This window comes from Odontomachus brunneus, unplaced genomic scaffold (assembly GCF_010583005.1).
Source record: "Odontomachus brunneus isolate Ranch 3 - 2012 unplaced genomic scaffold, Obru_v1 Obru_scaffold_178, whole genome shotgun sequence".
NCBI classification, from domain to species: Eukaryota; Metazoa; Arthropoda; class Insecta; order Hymenoptera; family Formicidae; genus Odontomachus; species Odontomachus brunneus.
This window is the reverse complement of record NW_022639628.1, coordinates 212,175-231,343: the sequence shown is the minus strand read 5'-3', so window position 1 is coordinate 231,343 and position 19,169 is coordinate 212,175. Positions and strand designations below refer to the sequence as shown.

At 38.1% G+C, this 19,169-nt stretch overlaps 1 protein-coding gene across 1 annotated transcript in view; it reads left to right on the top strand.

The window, feature by feature from the left end:
- The window catches only part of LOC116851562 (glutamate receptor ionotropic, kainate 1-like), an 88,487-nt gene extending 70,282 nt beyond the window's left edge, over nt 1-18,205 (top strand). The window contains exon 3 of the mRNA XM_032831110.1: nt 18,006-18,205. Coding sequence (XP_032687001.1) covers nt 18,006-18,193 — 188 coding nt within the window. The 3' untranslated portion in view covers nt 18,194-18,205. The remainder of the gene's footprint in view (nt 1-18,005) is intronic.
- Nucleotides 18,206-19,169: the final 964 nt, after the last annotated feature.

Genomic DNA, 19,169 nt, shown 5'->3' with positions numbered 1-19,169 from the left:
TATATATATATATATATATATATATATATATATATATATATATATATATATATAATTGCAGTTTCCTACAGAGTAGTCTGTTTGATCAAAGGTAAAAATTCTCTTTACGAAATTTTAACCTGCAATGAAATTCACGTTGCAGCAGTATGCAGAATCGTGCGTGGAAAATCGAACAGAATAATTTTAACACAGAAAAATGCTACTCATCATGCAACTCTCTACATCGTTAAGTAAACTGGTGCATATCATGATTATGCATAATTACCGAATTAACGCGTTATATTATTCCGAATGCAACTAAATTACTACTACCGTTGTCATCTGTGTAATTATCAGCCACGTCATATAATTAGCATGACACATAAAATTTTAATTAAAAATATTATAATATGCACATTATTTTTTTCTGTTATATATACGCTGTATAAATGTTGCAGGATACAATTTCACTTTTCACGTCTTCGTTAGACGACGCAAAAATTATTGTCTCTCAAATCTAATCGTTGAAAACTATTCACTAACATTCTGAAGTAAAAAAAAAAAAAAAATTCAATCTGCAAATCACAGTATGTGTCTTTTATTCTGTTTCTTGTTCGTCATTGAACATTTCAGCCCTTCTTCACGTTCTTGATTGAGGCTACTCATTAATCTAACGACGATAGATAACGTGTAGACCTTCCTCCAAGTCCCGTGGTAATCAACGACTACTTTACTACTTTCATGTTTTCTTCGTGTTCTCTGGATTTTATCTTGTCTTAAAGATAAGTTGCAAAGAGAAACGAAGCAAGAGAATTTGATGTAAAAAATTGCAAATAATTATTTATGTGACGTCGACATCGAATCCAAATCAAAAGTGCGCTCAACATTGTCTCACTTGAGATAAGATAAATAAAACTTGAAAGTTTTTTTTATTGCACTGTCCTTTGCATTTCAATTTATGAATTATTGTGTAGAAAAGTGTCCTATTTATGTATAGAATATGCGATTGAAGATGAGGTGATTAGTGCTACTGGAAACTAAAGCGTTTTGCAATAACAAAAGAAGCTGTTTTAACGATCATTAAAATAAATACAGAAGATGAAAATGTCACCTCCAGTGGAAAATGTCCATTTCATCATTTACAAGATTTATGCAAGGCTTTAGCATTCTCTACTTCCGCCGTATATACGCGCGCATTTTCAACGTTGTTATATCACAACCGAAAACGCTGTGTAAATATTTCGACTCATGCTGGTAGGTTCGTATCGTAAATTTCTCATCAGGGGTCTCTCGGTATAACGTCACGAAACTCTGTCGTTTCTCTACGCCAACAGACGGAACAAAGAGAGAATAAAAGTCATGAAATATGCGATACGAGCGCAAACAAAAGTAAGAATGTTCTTGGCTCCTAAATGGCTTCGCTAATTTATGTCATTGTTCCTTCTGGTTAATTGTATATTCTGTTTACTCCTATTTCAGCATTATTACTTCCGCGAATTTCTTGACACTCGTATCGTTCGTTGTCCGACGCAATTTAATCGATTTGAAGCCAGATACTTTGCAAACTTTGGATAACTTATTCTCATTTTCCTAAATCGCAGGAATTTAATTTATGTGCTAATTATTACAATTTTAGAATCTCGAACTCATAAACTTTTCCTAAGTATCATTTTAGATTTCTTCGTTCTTTCAGATCCTCTTAGATTCATTTGAGCTTCTGCAATATTACTCTCTCGGATTTCCATAGCTTTTAAATTTGCGGTTTCCTATTGGAAACTTCATGCTGAACTTTCGTAATAATCCAACACTAGGTAGACGCGTGTTGAAAATACGTGCTTTCCCGTGGCATGTGTCAGATATGAGAGGCACGCACGTGGAGCACGAAAGGGATTCCTCAAATGCAAAGGATCCGAAGCGTGGCAAGAGAAGGTAAACGGAAATTTGAGTTTCTTGGCGTTACGAATGCGGAAGGGAACATCGGGGAAATCCGACGGGGAATGCAGGTATGAATTCCAAAAGAGCGGTGGTACGATGAAAGCCGATAAAATGTATTTTATGTACGTACACAGTCACGGTTTTGCCTTTGTCTTATTCTGTGTCTACATCCCAGTATGTGTATCGTATCCCTCTTTGTCTCGCTCGCGGTTGCCTGATAACGCTTTACGGTGTGACGATCGATCCATATCGAATGCGCATCTATCAACATCGAAGGATGGCCGCTAAAACCAATGGCTGCACAAGTGCTCAAAGACTTTTGTCCTGAGCCAAGGAAAACGCGCGTGTCGTATTACGTTACACGGTCGGAGGCATCGGTATATGTTCCGCAGTACAGAAGGGTGACATATAGAAGGGTAATACGGAAAGGCGATACCAAAGGGTGATACGGAAGGGTGATAATGCGTTATAAGCTATAACGCTCGTCGCTGTACATTGCATATTTTTATCTTCAACGTAAAAATTTCTATCACTATGCTTACAAAAATGTGCAAAAAGGGAGTATCTCTGCATCGATCTAAATAGTCTTACATAAAACATAATCTTATCTATCTGAAAAGTAGTTTCATATAGCACATTTTTTATCTTACATAAAGGGCTTCGAATCTCATTATTAAAAAAGAATTTAATTGCTACTTTCAATGATACATTTAAAGAAAGCAATTTGTAAAACATTACGTGTGTGAACTATCCTGTGTTAAAGTGGAATTATTTTTTTTCTAACTTTGTAAGAGAGACGAAAAAGTGCATTTTATTACTGAAGACTCATAACGTAATAATATAATTATTCAATTAAAGATTATATTTATTCATTCATTGGAAAGTTAAAATAAATGGATAGAAACTTTTTACTATCTTATATATATATGTTATTTCTTGAATATTAATTTTCGATTACCGATAATTACCAACGCAATTCTTTTCCATTCATGTTTCGATGCCAACGTAACTATCGAACTTTTTATGGAGTTATGCCGCGCGGATGTAAAAAGGAGAGGGCGGGAGTTCGTTAACCTTATCGATTAATACATAAAGGGCATACACACACACACACACACACACACACACACACACACACACACACACACACACACACACACACACACACACACACACATATATATATATATATATATATATATACGTACGTAGTGTATATTTATAAAATGTCGTAAGAGACATATGCACGACATTCTAAAAAATGTCATCAATGCGAAACCTGTCAAGATTCCAACAATGCAAAAAAATTATACGCTGCATTAAAAGGTTATAAGATTTTAACAGGAATAAAGGTTAGGTAGAATTTGAGAAGTTATAAAAAACACGGAGAGAATTCTCTTTCTGAAAAAAACAATATTTCACAAAATGGGAGTTATAAAAAACTCAGATCTAATCTTTTCACTGAAAAACTCGAACTTTGAAAATAAACAAATAATGTGGTTTTGAAACTTACGAAAAGCTTCCGTAAACCAATAACAAACCTGTAACAAATAAAAAATTAAAAAAATATACTGATTTTAGCTCATTTTTGTTGAGGATATTGTTAAAATATGGTTACCGTTGAATCAGAATAATTACTGTTAAAGTATGATTCTCTTGTAAAACAGAATTGAAATAGATCAGTAATGTTAATATTTCCCATAAAATCTAGTTTTCCTAAACACCAAAATATTGCTAATATATATAACATATTATTAATATTATAATATATTAATAGCATACATTACTGATATTAAATATATAACAAAAAATTCATACTCCTATTAATTTACAACACTTTACAACTCAAATTTTACCAAATTTTTACTTTTGTACCTCCTGAGAGTCTTGTAACCCCTTAAGATAGAAATATCAACCTCGAAATGATCGTCTCTCCCGTCCAAAAGGACCACTTGCCAGAGACACGGGGGCGATTTATATTCGTGGAAATCCGAGGAAAACAGTGAATCCTCATCCACCTGAGATTTCTTGAGATAAGCTCAGTCATACACCGCGATAGGAACAGAAGAGGGATTAAGCCGCGAACTGCGCCGAGTTATGGTGATAATTACGTTACTTTCTACGAGCAATCGTACGACCGTCTTTTTGCGACAGGTCGCGAAGGGACGGAAAAGCATACGCCCGCGCTAACCCGGGAGCCTTTATACGTACGGGAGAAAGCAGCGACGTGACGGCGAGCCGAAACGACCGACGTTCCCATAATGGAGCGTTTAGGTAGAAACGAGCCATAGAGAGCTAGAGATAGAATGTAACTAAAAGCACGGATGGTAGCACAAAGCTTGGCCGACTAAATGTGCCTTGCGCAAATACCACTGTACGACTTGCAGGTACGATACACGATGGCGAAGAATGGCCATTATTATTATCGAGCCTCGTAACTGCATCGCCGAAATATGCGTTCGTTCCGGTGCCAAAGTACGTGCGCTTTATTCTCGAGTCGAAAATCCAACGTGGACGGCATATAGTTTTATATTCGATATCATTTGCGCGCGGAAAACGAATTTAACAGACGATTGAGCGTACCGCGTTGCACATTCTCTTTTCGTCTGTTTTCTTCTTTACTCGCGCGATCGATCCGCGAATTCTACGAGTCGCCGCGCGGATATTAGATCGCGTCAGTCGCGTCACCGACTCGATGGAAGTCGCGCGGCATGAAATAGGAACACACAACGGATATGGGTGGGACACGTCCCGCCATAAAGATAAACGTATGACGCTGTAAAAGTTGGAGCAGCTGTGATACATGCACTATTATCCGCGGTGCATCCTCGCGGAACCAAATTCACAATTTCGCGAATAAATCTCGGATGCGCGCCGCGCTGACCGCCTTCTCGCGTAACCGCTGCGCCAATATTGCGGCGCTGGCACTTTCGGTGCATAGTACATGCGCTCTTGCATCCGTACGTGAAGCCGATACGTACGGCTGCTTAAGCGGCACATACATCATCGGCAGTTCTTATTCGACACAAATGTCGGACGGTGCGCTCGTAAGCTTCCAAATGGACATTTTTATCGGGCATCGCCGTCCAGAAGCGACTGCGAAATGTCGAACGGTAAAAGTGTCCTCGCGTTTAAGACGAATATTAAACGGCCATTTGCCCCGTCGTTTAATATGCTAACTAGCGGGCATTTTATTTCGCGGCGAAAATAACGTCGCTCTCCAATGATGACTGCTCGCTTTGATGTTGTCGCCAGAGTCGCATAAAGTATCGCATAAAGTATCGCAAAAAAAAATAAAATAAAACGAGAGTGTATACATTGAGCTAATTGAAAGCCTGAAAATAATTTCGCGTTTAAACACGACGAAATTGAAGTTTTAATTACGATCGTAGGCGAACTGCTTCGCTATTTCAGTCGTAGGCGCGGGAGATTAACGAGATCCGCGAAGTGTAATATAACTTCGTCAGCGCGCGGCAACCGTCACGGCGTCGCAACGACTCTGCGGACAAACAAATAATTATATCCCCATGAAGAAGCGTTGGATTCTATTTGAAAACACTTTGCTGCCGGCACGCGAGTTACACGCGCGCAAAAACACGAATGAAAGACGGAGGGAGAAAGAGAGAGAGAGAGAGAGAGAGAGAGAGAGAGAGAGAGAGAGAGAGGGAGAGACAGCGCGCGCGCGCGTAATCAAAGAACCAGAAAGTTTCGCGGACAGAATCTCGCCTGCGGATCGTCGAGGAAGCCCAAGAAGCTGAGGGAAAAGACAGTCGAATTAAAGACAATGATAAGTTAGGGTCGCAATTATTGAAGTTGCCTTTCTGAGAAGCTCCACCGCGTGTCTCGGGGACAAAGGGGGCAAGGAGTTCCTACGACTTTTTCCACTTCGATCCCGAGAGATCCTGCCATTGAGAACTTAAGAAAATGTATTAATTTGTCAGCGTCTGTACGAGAACGCGGACTGGTCCCGCGAACTTGTGGAACGTTAATTGCAGTTGAAAATGACGTCCTTACATTCACTAAGCGAATGCTAATCGCCGTTCCGCGTTATCTTTTCGCGCGTAACGACCAAAGGATGAGATCTCATCGTTGGTCTGCACGTGTTGCTAATAAAGGATTCCGCGAATTAAGTCTGGATTAAGGGTTGGATTAAATTCTTCTAAACTCGAGTCATGCCGCGCATCTTCTCGCGAAGCGCGTCGCGTAATACAGTCTTATCTCGTTTCTTCGATACCTTGCTACAATTATCCAAAAATTATAATCCTCGGTTTACCGTGTCGCGTCGTGTGTACAGCGTGAGGGGTAATCTTGAGTCTCGTGTTAAAGCAAGTATCAGTAACGCGGAAATTATTTATCACACGCATCATATGATTCGTTGTATGATTAACATTTATTTATCCCGATAATCCATAACACGTGTTTCTTTTTCTCCTGTTTAGATACCACAAGGTAGCCTCCGCGATAAAAATCGCCTCCACTCGTTCGAAAGATCGCTGGTTGGCTCGGCCGAACGGGAGGAGGCGTTATCGCGCGGAAGCGTTAATAAACCGTCGTAAATGCGAATAATTAACCTCGTAGGAACGGTACTGCCGCGGCGCTGTGTCGTGGCGCGATAATTCCGTGCAACGGCCGGGAATCGCGATTGTGCCGCTCGCCGAGAAAACGGGCTAACAAGTTTCGCGCGGAGGAACTTCTTATCGCTATGCCGTTGCACTTCGTTCTGCCTTCGCGCGTTCTCCGGGGTTAGTTTCGCGCGCGATCATCTTGAGCTACTTAGTCGCTCATTAGTCACGCGAGATATGACAATTTTCCGGCGCGCGTTAGAAATCGCGAGGACGCCCTCACGCAAATTAGCGCGCTTCCCATAATTATCGCCGAGTTTCATTACCTTGCTGAGTTTCGCCGTAAGTACGCGTTATTCGATACGTCTGCATTCGTTCTTCGCTGCAATTTCTTCAGTGGCGACTGTGTCAATTGCGTTTAGATTTGTGGTTACTTTTAAACATAGGCATGTATAAAAACAGATCCGGCATTGATAGTATACGCATATACTCGTCTTAGAAATATCATGTGAAAGCGCCAGAAAATGAAGTATCACTTTTTATCGTTACTTAAACTGATGGCATTCCGATATATATTATGAGGAAAAGAAGAAATCGCATATGATAAAACGCAAAGGAGAAGAAACTCGATATCTCGATTCGCTTTCTCTCTTTCTCTCTCATTTGTGTGATACTCAACATATATCATAGAAAATGTGGCATGCTGAATGTATTATTTCACGTCTATGTTCTTAAAGCGCGGATATGCAAATTCCTGAATTTTGTAGGATGCAAATAAGGATACCGTCTCGGATAACGCGTAGCGATTCCAGATTGAATCCTGAAATCGGATTGCCGAATTCATAAACTTCGATATTATACGAAAATATCGAATTTGGAGATTCGATTCGCAACGCTCATCTGATGGCATCATCTGAATTGAGTTTAAATTACATTAACGATAACCGATAGAGGGTCGACGACAGGACTACGAACGGTCTCTCTCGTATCGTACACCACGTGACAACGTAATAAGTTGTTAATCCATCGAACAATAACCCGTCGATCCGCCGATAAATCCGCATACGCGGACGGCTATCAGCCGATACGAAACGACGCGGGTATCTGCTTCGCGTTTATACCGGACGCGCATTATCGGTTCCGGTTGTGGCCCGTATTTCCCCTGGCGCTACGACGGGACCGCGATAATTCAAGGGTGCTCGGTATACAAGGCTCCAGGAGAATTATTTCCATGGATGCACCGCGCCCAATTTTCGATACTCAAGGCATTGTCCCGCTGAGCAGCGCCGATATTTAACCGAACCGATCTTTATTATCGAGCTAACCGAAAACGCAAACGTGGTTTGTTCTATGCGACAATCGGGAATCGAGGATCTTGCTCTCGAGTTATTTAGTATTTCCGCATTTCGAAACTGTTTTATAGACGCGTTAAGACGCTTGTCATGCGGAATGAGACATTCCTGGAACACAAAATGCTGATTAGCTTTTTATTTTGCAATCCAAGATTTTTATCTTATTGAAATATGTAACCTTCAAAATATAGTAATATAACTATAAGAGTTTCTTGTCAATAATATAAGATAAAGAATTCGGAATTGAGGATTGAATTCCGTAATATAAAATTTCTCTTTTTACACAGACGAAGTAACGTCAAAATTATTCTTGTGCCAGCAGCATTTTGTAACAAAAGTGAACGTCAATAACAAATCTGTGCATTTTAGAATCGAAATCATTCAAAGTCCATATGTGTTCGGCTAAGAGCAGACGGTTGCCAGAACTGCGAGGAGGAAATCTTTGCTGAGCTTCATATCCGGCGACTGAACATTGATAAATGCATCTCGGAGCTGCTCCGAGCAGTGACGGATCACCAAAGACGTTTCACACACTTTTAACTCATAAGTTTACGAATTAGTTACAAGACATATTGTTTTTACTCCATTAAACTTCGATAGAATATGATAATTACAAAAGAAAAATTTAAACGGAGACTGACGCGTCTGAAACATATTCTTACTAGCCGATAATATGAGGATAAAATGAAAGAAAATCAGAGTTGCCTATAAATACTCTGGCAATTTCATTGTCTTATTCTTTTCCGGCTCTCGTGTTTTATCTCGCAAAGATAGAATTTTAAAAGACATTTCTCGCATTAATCCGTCGTAGTCTGATCCGTCGTATTTGCATAGTTTAATATTGACCCATTATTCAGCGCTAATATTTTATTAACGTAGTAGAGTACAGATAATTATTAATGTATGTGTCGTTATGTGTACGACGAGATATAATTAGCTACGCCATAATCATAATCAATAAATACGTCAATACCATTAAAAAACAGCTATTTAACTCTCTTTCCGTAGCAATAGAAATAATTACTTACATATTAACATAAATATAATCTCTCTTATTAACGCACATTGTACTTTTCCTTGTTCGAGATGTTTCTTTCTTATTTTCTGGTAGAAAGTTCTAAAAGAAAGAGACAAAGCGTAATACTTTATTTCAACAAAGACGAGTGTAATCAATTGTAGCACAGTGAAAGAGTTGAGAAACCTTTTTTTTCTTTCGCGTTCACGTTTCAGTGCTCCTGTTTGAGAAATCTCGAGCGCGCCTGTTTCGCGCGGAGTTACTTTTCTGTAAAGATGAATCTGTAGGCATTATTCGTTACAGACACCCCGAGATTTCTCGCAGTCTCGAGGAAAGGTGGTCTACGAATGAAGGGTGGTTCGAGCTGAAGAGCTTTCGTGCTTATGCGCGTAAGACTCCGAGTGGCACTGAATAGCTTTAGTGAGCGGAGGAAGCGGCGAAGTTGATAAATAGCGTTTAAAATACGCGAACCGTTTTGTGTTCTTGTATGCTATTAATCGTATTGCGAGACAACTGAGGCGTATGGGCGCGTATCTCACAACTTTTACAATTGTAAAGACGGGCTATAAATGCCATTTTATAGTAACTCTTTTATCAAAGTATCTCGGAAATATTTATATAAAAAGAATCGAGTCTTACTCAGCTCTTTCGGAACAAAATACACGGAGGCAATGATTGAACTATTCATTATTCATTTATTCTCTCTTTTCATTCTTTCATATATATTTATATACATATATAAAGGTATATACTTTATCTAACTCCATAAAATATCATCACTCTAAAATTCTTCGTAAATTCTACACAAAATCCACATGTTTCTTTTTTTATGTAGAAAATTTCAAAATAATTCAAGAGCGCGCGAATAATAAGACACACGGTGTATCGTTGTCACTGCGGAACTAACGCCGCCTGTTTTAATAATCGCCTCCATGCATTCTGCTCCAGGGAAGGGAACTGAGAGAGATGTTGAGCAAACAAATTTAATCAAGTACCCGACTACGTTATCGAGCGGCGCGTATCACCACCCAAAACTGGCTTCGAACCGCCGCCACCGTTTCGTCGAAAGTGGGCGGAGGAGACGAGGTCACCCCTGAACGCTAGCGCTACTCTACCGATTTGCCTGATCGACGTAGGTGCAGACAACTATTCGAAGTTTACGAAGTTTACCGCGTCGGATCAATGAACAGCGGTAACGAAAGATAATGCTGCAGCGTAGACGAAACTACCAAATAATGGAGCTACATTACCAAAAGTTCCAACAAACCTGGCCGGTGAAACGAAAAGTTTGGTCATGCGTAAACGATAACAATGGAGTGAGACGAAGAGAGATGATCTCTTGACAACGAAAGCGACAAAGACGATTTATTTATCTAATTTGTCCATGTCACGATAATTAAGACAAACGGCGCGCAGAAGGCACGTCTGAAGAAATGCGAGAAATCGCGACTCTTCGTCGTACGATGAATTACGTATTACTTCGCGTTAAGTGGTCGTTGACTCTCGAAACCGTCGTGTTAAACCGTGTAACTCTAGCGAGACGGCTCATAGCAGCGCTACATTACGGAGTCGTCGTTAACTGCTGCGGACATCGGTATAAAATTACGTTAATCACATTAATCTCAACTCACGCTTCACAGAAATTTCCGGAACGTTTGTGACAGCTTGCGCGACTAATTACATATGCCCTAACAGTAGAGCCGCCCAAGTACATCGCGAGTCATACTCTATCCGCAACAATTCACGCAACTGCAAGCTCCTTGGTACTTCACACATCTATCGCGTCTGCGAAATGGCTTTCGCAGGTTTCAGCACATCTTCTGCCTTGTCGTATCCCCTTTACACTTGTCTAGTCAGATAAGCGGAGATATCTTGCTACCAAGTCAAAACTCGAATATGTATTAGACAACAATGAGAGGTTTTACACTTACACTTCGAAGGGAGAATAAAAATCTGAAAGAGTTATTTCATTAATTACCCCGTTTGTTTGACCTGTACGAAATTGTCGAGAGTTTTAACAACAGCGAACGAAACAACATCTCTATTTGCCACGAAAAAGTTTATATCTCTACATCGTTTATGAAATGAGTGCATAATTAACAAATATGTTGCCCGTTGTGAGCATTTTCAGAAAAGATCATGTGTAATAAAATGTACAAACTCCTATTATCTCACTCTCTTCAAAAATTTTGAAGTGGGATTTCACTCAAAACGAGTGGAAAGTGGCGGTATTTTTAGTCGAAACGATAGGGAAAAACTGCCACTCGAAATCGCAAGAGTGAATGTATCATTCAAGCTCAGAGTGAATTCTGACTCCATATGAGCGAATGTTTCAATCGATCATAGTAAATGTGTTCCCGTGACAGTATAGAGTACATCAGATTCTTCAATTTCGAGTGAAAACATTCACTTGACAATCCCGAGCGAAGAATTCACTTTATATGAGTGAAAAATTACTCTAATTTGAGTAGCTCGGTGGTCACTCTATTTTTTGAGTGAAATTTCACTCTAAGAAATTAAGAGAGTAGTTATTTTTTTTCATTTATCTCAATCATGAATTGATGTTTGCTCTGAATGATTGATGTTTCGGTCAGTAGTATATAATGTATATATCTAAAAATACCACAGAGAGAGAAGGAGAGAGAGAGAGAGAGAATTTAATAAAAAGTATTAAAATCTTAACCGAACGGAACGTTCGCGCGCCCAACGCAATGTATTATTGTCTGACAGCGCATTAAACGAAACAGATATTGATCGTAACACGTGACCGTGCATATGAAATCTTCGCTCAATATTAACTGACAAGAATAATCAACATAGTGATAATACTCACACGAATACATTTCGCACGGTATCGAGATTTCGCACCGATTTCGACGCTTTCTCTCGGTTTTTCCGGTAATTTATTCAACATACCGTATCCTCGTGAAATATTACAGGCGAATTTATTAGTAAATTCAGATAAAATTTATTCAAGCCACCACCGTTACACAAATAGCGGGGGAAATCCGATAGGCCAATTCGTTACATCATTCGGCACGAGAACAATGTCGGCTGAACGCAACGCGTTTCAGTGACGCACTTTGTAATGTGCGTCCCGTCGATACTTTTGTTATATTTCACAGACACACACAGTACGAAAAGCCTTTTCTACTATCAATTGAGCTTACAAACATGATTTCCATATCGTGTAATATAGTTTGGTGATTCAGTAACAAACTTCCTATTATCCATTTGTGGATTCGGTAGTTATTACTAAAAGTCAGATTTTATACGTAAAATATTCAGTTTATATTTTACGGCAGAGATACAAAAGATTGCCTTTTCAATATTTCAGTCTGCACCATTACGAACTACACTTAATGGAACGGTGATCTGTATTCGCGCACGAAGCCTTGTAAACACGTTCGTCAGTTGGTGAATCAATACTTAGGCGCTTTTTATTTCCGATGCAGGTACTACGATCGTATAGTTATTGCAAAAGCATGCATCAAAGTAATAGAGAGAAGAAAAAGTGAAAAATATCGTTGAAATTATTTTGATATAAAATACCGTTGATATCATTTTAGTCTCGGTTACTAGAGAGCCTGTCCGTGCTTGCCATCGCGTTTTCGCTCTTTTGCAGATAGAAAGCATAAAGCTTATTAATTTGCAGCGTCTGCAGTCCTCGAGGACTGCGTCGCTCTCTCTCAATGAGCATCGAAATGAAAACAAGTGGTATTCAAGGCTTTTCCGACTTCCCTTAAGCCGCGGGTGTTCCGTTTCAATAAAAGTTGACGCTTATACGTCTCCGAGGAAAAGCTTCACGGTGAAGCTGGTTGACGACGATTTAGAAAGTGTGCAAATGGGAGTCTTCAAGGAACGTGTAGCATCACGAATTATTTCGCTAATGAAAACATACAAAAATGCAAATGAAGCCATAATTTAATGTATTTTTATTTACGATATCACTTAAGTGGATTTGAAATTGGAAGTTTAATGCTCCAAGGGGCTGTCTAATTACCCAAGATAAAATTTAGATTCTACGTTGAGATTACAAGAAGTAGGTGAAGAGAATCTCAAGATATAGTTATAAAGACTATTATGCTTCTTCATTGTTACAAATTATGACTTATTGTCATTTTCTACATGTGAAGAAAGATTCCCCTTGCTAACAGCGTTTACCCAAGTCGAAATTTTGATTCTATATAGACCCTTCAAATTCTGCCGAACTTAAGTCAATGCAGAGTTTCGAGATGACAAGCAATTGATTTGTCTTGATGCTGCAGATAGGTGTTTACTGACGTTGTTTCCATATTAAAAAAACTCAAAGAATTTATGAATTATATATATATATATATATATATATATATATATATATATATATATATATATATATATTTAGGGATTGTACTGTCTATATCTCAAAAATATATCGTATATAATGAAGATTTTGAAAAATTCACAGATTAATCAATATTGTGTCTAAAAGTAATTATAAACAATTTGACATTGATTCAGAGTCTGAATCAAAAGTTATCCATTTTGAAGTGTAAGCTCCACAAACATAATAATATCAAATCAAATGACGGTTTAATGATGCATTAATGATGTCTCTAATCAATGATACATCAATAATACATCCTTTAACGTCATCATGTTATTTGGAAACGATCTACTCCCCTCACTGCCTCTCTTCGAACATTGTACTCCACTTGAACGTATTATTACCCTCCCCTATTGCTTAAATTTTGCACTCGGCAGAGCGGCTTTTTGTTTTACCGCTTAGATTTATATGTCCACTCTTTTTATACATGTCCCTACGTATTGCACATCAGTTATTAATATTATTATCAGTTGCGAGATTTATATTTTATTTTAAGACCGGTATTCATAGAGTTGCAAATTATATAAGATCTTTGAGAACATAATTAATTACAAACTCGTATTCATAAGCCATTAATTAGCTTTTGATTAATATTTCTTGAATGGAATAATATAATAAATGTAAGTACAGATTGAGACTATTAATTAGAAATGAATAAAGTTATAATTATATGACAAATGGTGGCAATCTATGAATACCGGTCTAAATTTCGACTTAAATATTTCTTTAATCTCGATAAGTTTCTAAAACATCCTTTAGAAACAGAAACTTCCTGTATAATAAGTGATTTAGCGTACCTCAAAAATATATGATGAATCGCTGCTTGCGTCCTCTGTTCTCCGTCCTGACTTCTCGACTCAGCATCCTGGCTGCTCCATTTTACTGGCACTAACACTCACACTACACTGACACTGACACTCGCGTAGACACGATTCAATCGAAGATACATGTGTTAAATAACGCGATGTCGACGAGAAACTAATTAAAAGTATCTCAAAAGACGAAATAGTTTAATTATCTGAGAGGAACAATAAATAATGTAACGACACATATAGTCTGTGGTATGTGCGTCGCTCACCGGCCCGGAACTGAATGAAAAAATAAAGACAAGTCCGCGACGCACACAGATATAGTTAACCGCCTTCAAGGTCCCGAATGTTTTGATTGTACAAAGGAACAACAGATAACGCACCGACACACATAGTACGTGGTATGTACGTCGCTCGCCGGCCCGCGACTAAACGGAAAAATCCGGAAAAGTCCGCAAAGCACAGAGGTCAATTTGACCGCCTTGGAATAGTGGAAGTTTTGACTGTTGGTCGCTGGGCGCTTATTGATGAGCGACGGTTGTTTGCGATGGGATAAGATGAGTTTACACTTTTTGTCAATATTGTTCTAATGTTCTCGTATATCGCACACTTTTTTTTGTAATCGAGTGTTACATGTTGCGCTTTGAGTAAAATGTTATAAGCGCTTAGGAAAAGAGTCGAATAAAACTCTAACGCGATAAAAACGGACAAAACGAAATAAAAATTCTATTTGTCCAACATTATATTAATATGTTGAGTAACACATTAAAAGATGCCGATACTTTCGAGACTTCTAGCAGATTCTAAATTTCGATTCGAGAAATTCTACATTGTGTCGAACTTATGCAAACTAATTCATCACTATTTTAAAACTTGATTTTTGCAATGATCAGATTCTATCTAAGTAATAATCGACAACTGATTTTGATGATGGTTACTCTTACTTAGATGCACGTAAAATTAATAGTGCAAGGATGGCAGATATTATTGTGGGCAAATATTATTCTAAGAAGTAAAAGCATTCTTTGCCTGCAATATTTCGTGCGAAGGTTCACACTTTCACCCGCACAATGTGCAAGATATCTGCATTTGAAAAGAATCGAATACACAAAATATTTTCTCGGCATACGCGCCTTGAATTCCAGTGGAATCTCTCTATCCTGGGAATCTCTATTGACTAGAGTAAGGACCCCGATAAACTCGGTACTTCGTTTCGCTACTTCTTTCAAACCGATTCTAATGCGAGCTTTAGCAGTGACTCGCACGACACAAAAGAGAAAAATATTTGTCCGATACAGGAAGAGACAAAAGAAGGTTCCATAAGAGCCATTCGCGGTGATCGTTCTAACGTTAACGGGTGCAGTCATCCAAATACAGAAGTCCATTTCGCGACACCCGAGAGGACAATGTGGTTCTCTCGTAGAGTATGCAGAATGTTGTTATGCGAATGATCTCAAATGCGGTTACATTAACGTCCACTGTATTGCTACGTATATCGTAAACTTCTGTCTAATGTTGGTGAAGTGGCAATATTAGTAATTATCCACTCTCGGTTTCGTAAGTAGAGGAAAATATATTAAATCATGCAATTATTTATGTATGAATTACGAGTGCTCGCACATTCGTAAAAAGTACTTTATAAATTGAAGAATTTTGTGCTTGAATTTAGTGAGAGATTTTAACGATTTAGTCGTAAACAAAAAAGAGTAAAAGCTCGTGAAGCATGAATATACGATCCGAACATTATTAAGACAATTTCCGCCCTCGGGATCGTGTAAAAACTACTAATTGGCCTCGTCTAATTATCACCGACTTTCTCGCGGGTGAGTGACGGAGATTGATTCGGTGCCGAATGAGCTTCGTTCCCCTGAGAATTCTGAATGAAACGAAGATAAATTCACGTGTCCATGGACGAATTATGATGAAACGCAATATTCTCGTATTATCGTGTAACATCTCGAAAAGATACAGAAAAGACGATGTAAGAAACTATATGTTAAATTATCACATAAGAGAGCTGGTATAGTGGCATTTAACATTTTGACAAAATTTCCCTCACAAATATAGTGTATCTATGAAAAGAAGTTTTCAATTTAGTATAATCATGCAATCGGTTTCCGTAGTAAAGAAAGGAGAAAAAACACTTCTTCCGATGGAAGAAAGCCTCTGCAACAGCCACCTACTGAAGAAATAGAGCTGGAAAATTGAAGTCACCAAAGGAAGACCGTTTCGAGAGATTAAAGTCGGATTACTTCGAGATGGATTAGTCGTAATAAAGCTAACCGGATGATGTAGAAAAATGTATCATTTTGAAGAACATTTCATTTGCCAGGCCCGTAAAACAGACAAAAAGACGGCAGCTTCGTCGAGCAAAGTTAATTACCGGAGTCATGAAAACGGCCCCGAATGTAAAGAACGGTGAATCGGCGAACCGCGTTCGCGTAAAGCGATTTTCGGACGAAATGCTTTCGCCTGAGCTGGCTTGAAATGTGAGAGTTGCGTTCTCGGAATTCTCTAATGAACGGTTATAAAGAGAAAAGCAAATTAGCACGCAGTCAATTACATTTTGCTTTTTGCATAGTTTTGCGAAAGCGTCTGTTTACAACGGCGAACATTCAAGTTCGGATCTGCAAATAGATCAATGCGAGAGAGAAAGCATTTGAAGCGTTGCATTCGTCGCGCTTACTCAGCGCTAATTGCTGCGACTTTTACCACTCCTGACATGATTTCTGAACAAACAAAAAACGAGCACGACTTACTCGATAGCGGATCGTTCGCCGGATAATAAGGACAATTGTAAATATTTATTTTCTTTTCTCGTTGGCGCGGTCTCACATTCTCTTGTAAATTGGACTTGCATGATCTTTAATGATCGCTATGGCAACGTATTCTACTTCAGAACTAAAATGGTGGGAAAATGAAATATCCACTATGCAGATTTGATCCTCGTGATGAAACTTAATGAAGCATGATCATGTTAGTTACAGTTAATTGCTTTAATCACTTCGCATTGATCATATTTGAGCGTAGTTAATGTTGTTTATTTTTCACGTCATGTCGACGTTTAATTTACGGGAACGTTACTCTCCCCGAAATACTTCTTGATATCGCGAGCGTGGTTTTGGCCGTGGTAATTATTCGAATTTAATTAAAACTCGCGTTCGAAGTGAGCTGCGCTGTGGTGAAGTCATTAATTAAATTTAAAGGAGAATTGCTATCTTATCGTTGTATGTATATGTAGGTATGTACGACAGATACAGACGAGAGGTCGTTATTGCAAGTTCACGAACTCGGTTATAACTTTCAATGAATTCAGTTTCTTTTAGCAGCGTCGGAATTTTCTTTTCGGATTCGGCCGCGTTACCGGCTTCATCCCGTTCTTGGTACGGACGCGCTTCCCCTGAGAACCAAGCCCGCTATTCAAGCATATAATGTAATTTTCAGATAAAATTCCGTACTTACACCATCTCCGGCAACATAGCGGGCAATTAATGAACGAGTGGAAATTTGCGTTGGCTTAAAAGTTGGAAAATGAAATACGTCTCGTAAGAAAATGAATCGACGAACGGCACAGCTTTGATTAATTTTGAGCCAGCAGCTCTCCCTTTGATTATACAATTGCTGAAATTTAATCATATAAATTAGTAAATTTCACAGTTAATTAATCAAAACTCTCTGTTTTCTCTCTTTGTGCTTCAAATTACTTTCTCTACAATTTTTATTTTTCCCATAACGATCGGTTTCATTAACGGTAGTGATAATTACAATGTTTTCTCATTCGCGTCCGCTTTTTGGAGCGGATACTGTATCCTGATAATGCAAATTATTAATGCAATAATTTTGAAAATAAAGCCTTTCAAAGTATTTATCAGCACATGAATAATGCCAAGTATTAATAATTCATGATGCCGCAACATTAAAGCGAGCATTAAACATCAGATAAAAAAGAATAACGTTTAAAGAAAATATTTATTTAAATTGTTGCAGGAGCGATCTTTACCGAGGATCAAAAGGATAGCCCGTCGGAATTAGCGTTTAAGTACGCCATTTACAAGATCAACAAGGATAAGACTCTCTTAGCGAACACGACGTTGGTTTACGACATTCAATATGTGCCTAAAGACGATTCGTTTCACACGTCTAAAAAAGGTAGGAAAATATTCAACTTATTATAAATTCGTGTGTGTATATGTGTGTAAATAAAAAAAAGAGAGAGAGAATTAATGTTATAGTTAAAAAAAATTAAGTCATTTGCATAAATATCGATTTGTTATATTCGTTTTATCAATCATAATTCATATCAATTCATTTCTCTATATCTCGCGAATATCTCGATATCTCACAATAAGGCATGAGTTCGCTTTATTTAATAAAAACTGAATGGTCTCCGAAGTAAGTAGTTTTAGTAAGTAACAAAACCGACAGCCTACCTTTACGCTTCAATGTTTCGTACCATCGCGAACAACAGTATTTATCAAGAAATTGTTGTTTTTTTCTCCTCTCTGTAACTATTACGATATATTTAATCTAGAGCATATTTAAATTAACTCTACGTAGTTGAGTGAAAATTAATGAAAGATAAAGTAATAATGACTATTTATAGCAACAGAGAGTAATTTGTTATAATATTAAGTCGTAGCTCATAACTCACGCTTACGAAATGCAACGCAACATGACATTTACGAGGCGATGACAGTGACTAATAACGTAAATAACTTAATAGCTGATTATCGCAGCATCATTTATTTTACAAGCATGCAACAGTTACCCAATATTAAATGTTTCTTATTATGCTTATATATGCTCAATGTTCTACTTTTATTATCGATACATAAGATACATGGATATTATATCAATTAATACTCACATCTGAACAGTTTTGTATTGTCAGTATATCAAAATGATCGAGTGATAAACTTCAAAATTTTCCGTCTAATTTTACTCTTTGGTTTAACTCTCGACGTGATTTTCCAATCATGATTTTCAATAATTTTTAACTATTTATGCATTATTTTTCATTAATAAAAAGTGCAATAATCTGGTCAAAGATATCCTATATAACCTCCATATAGCTTGTATTAGGACCTTAACTTAGTTTCCGCCCGCAAATGTTAGATGGCAATGCAAACAGTTCTAGTAGTCATTACTAAC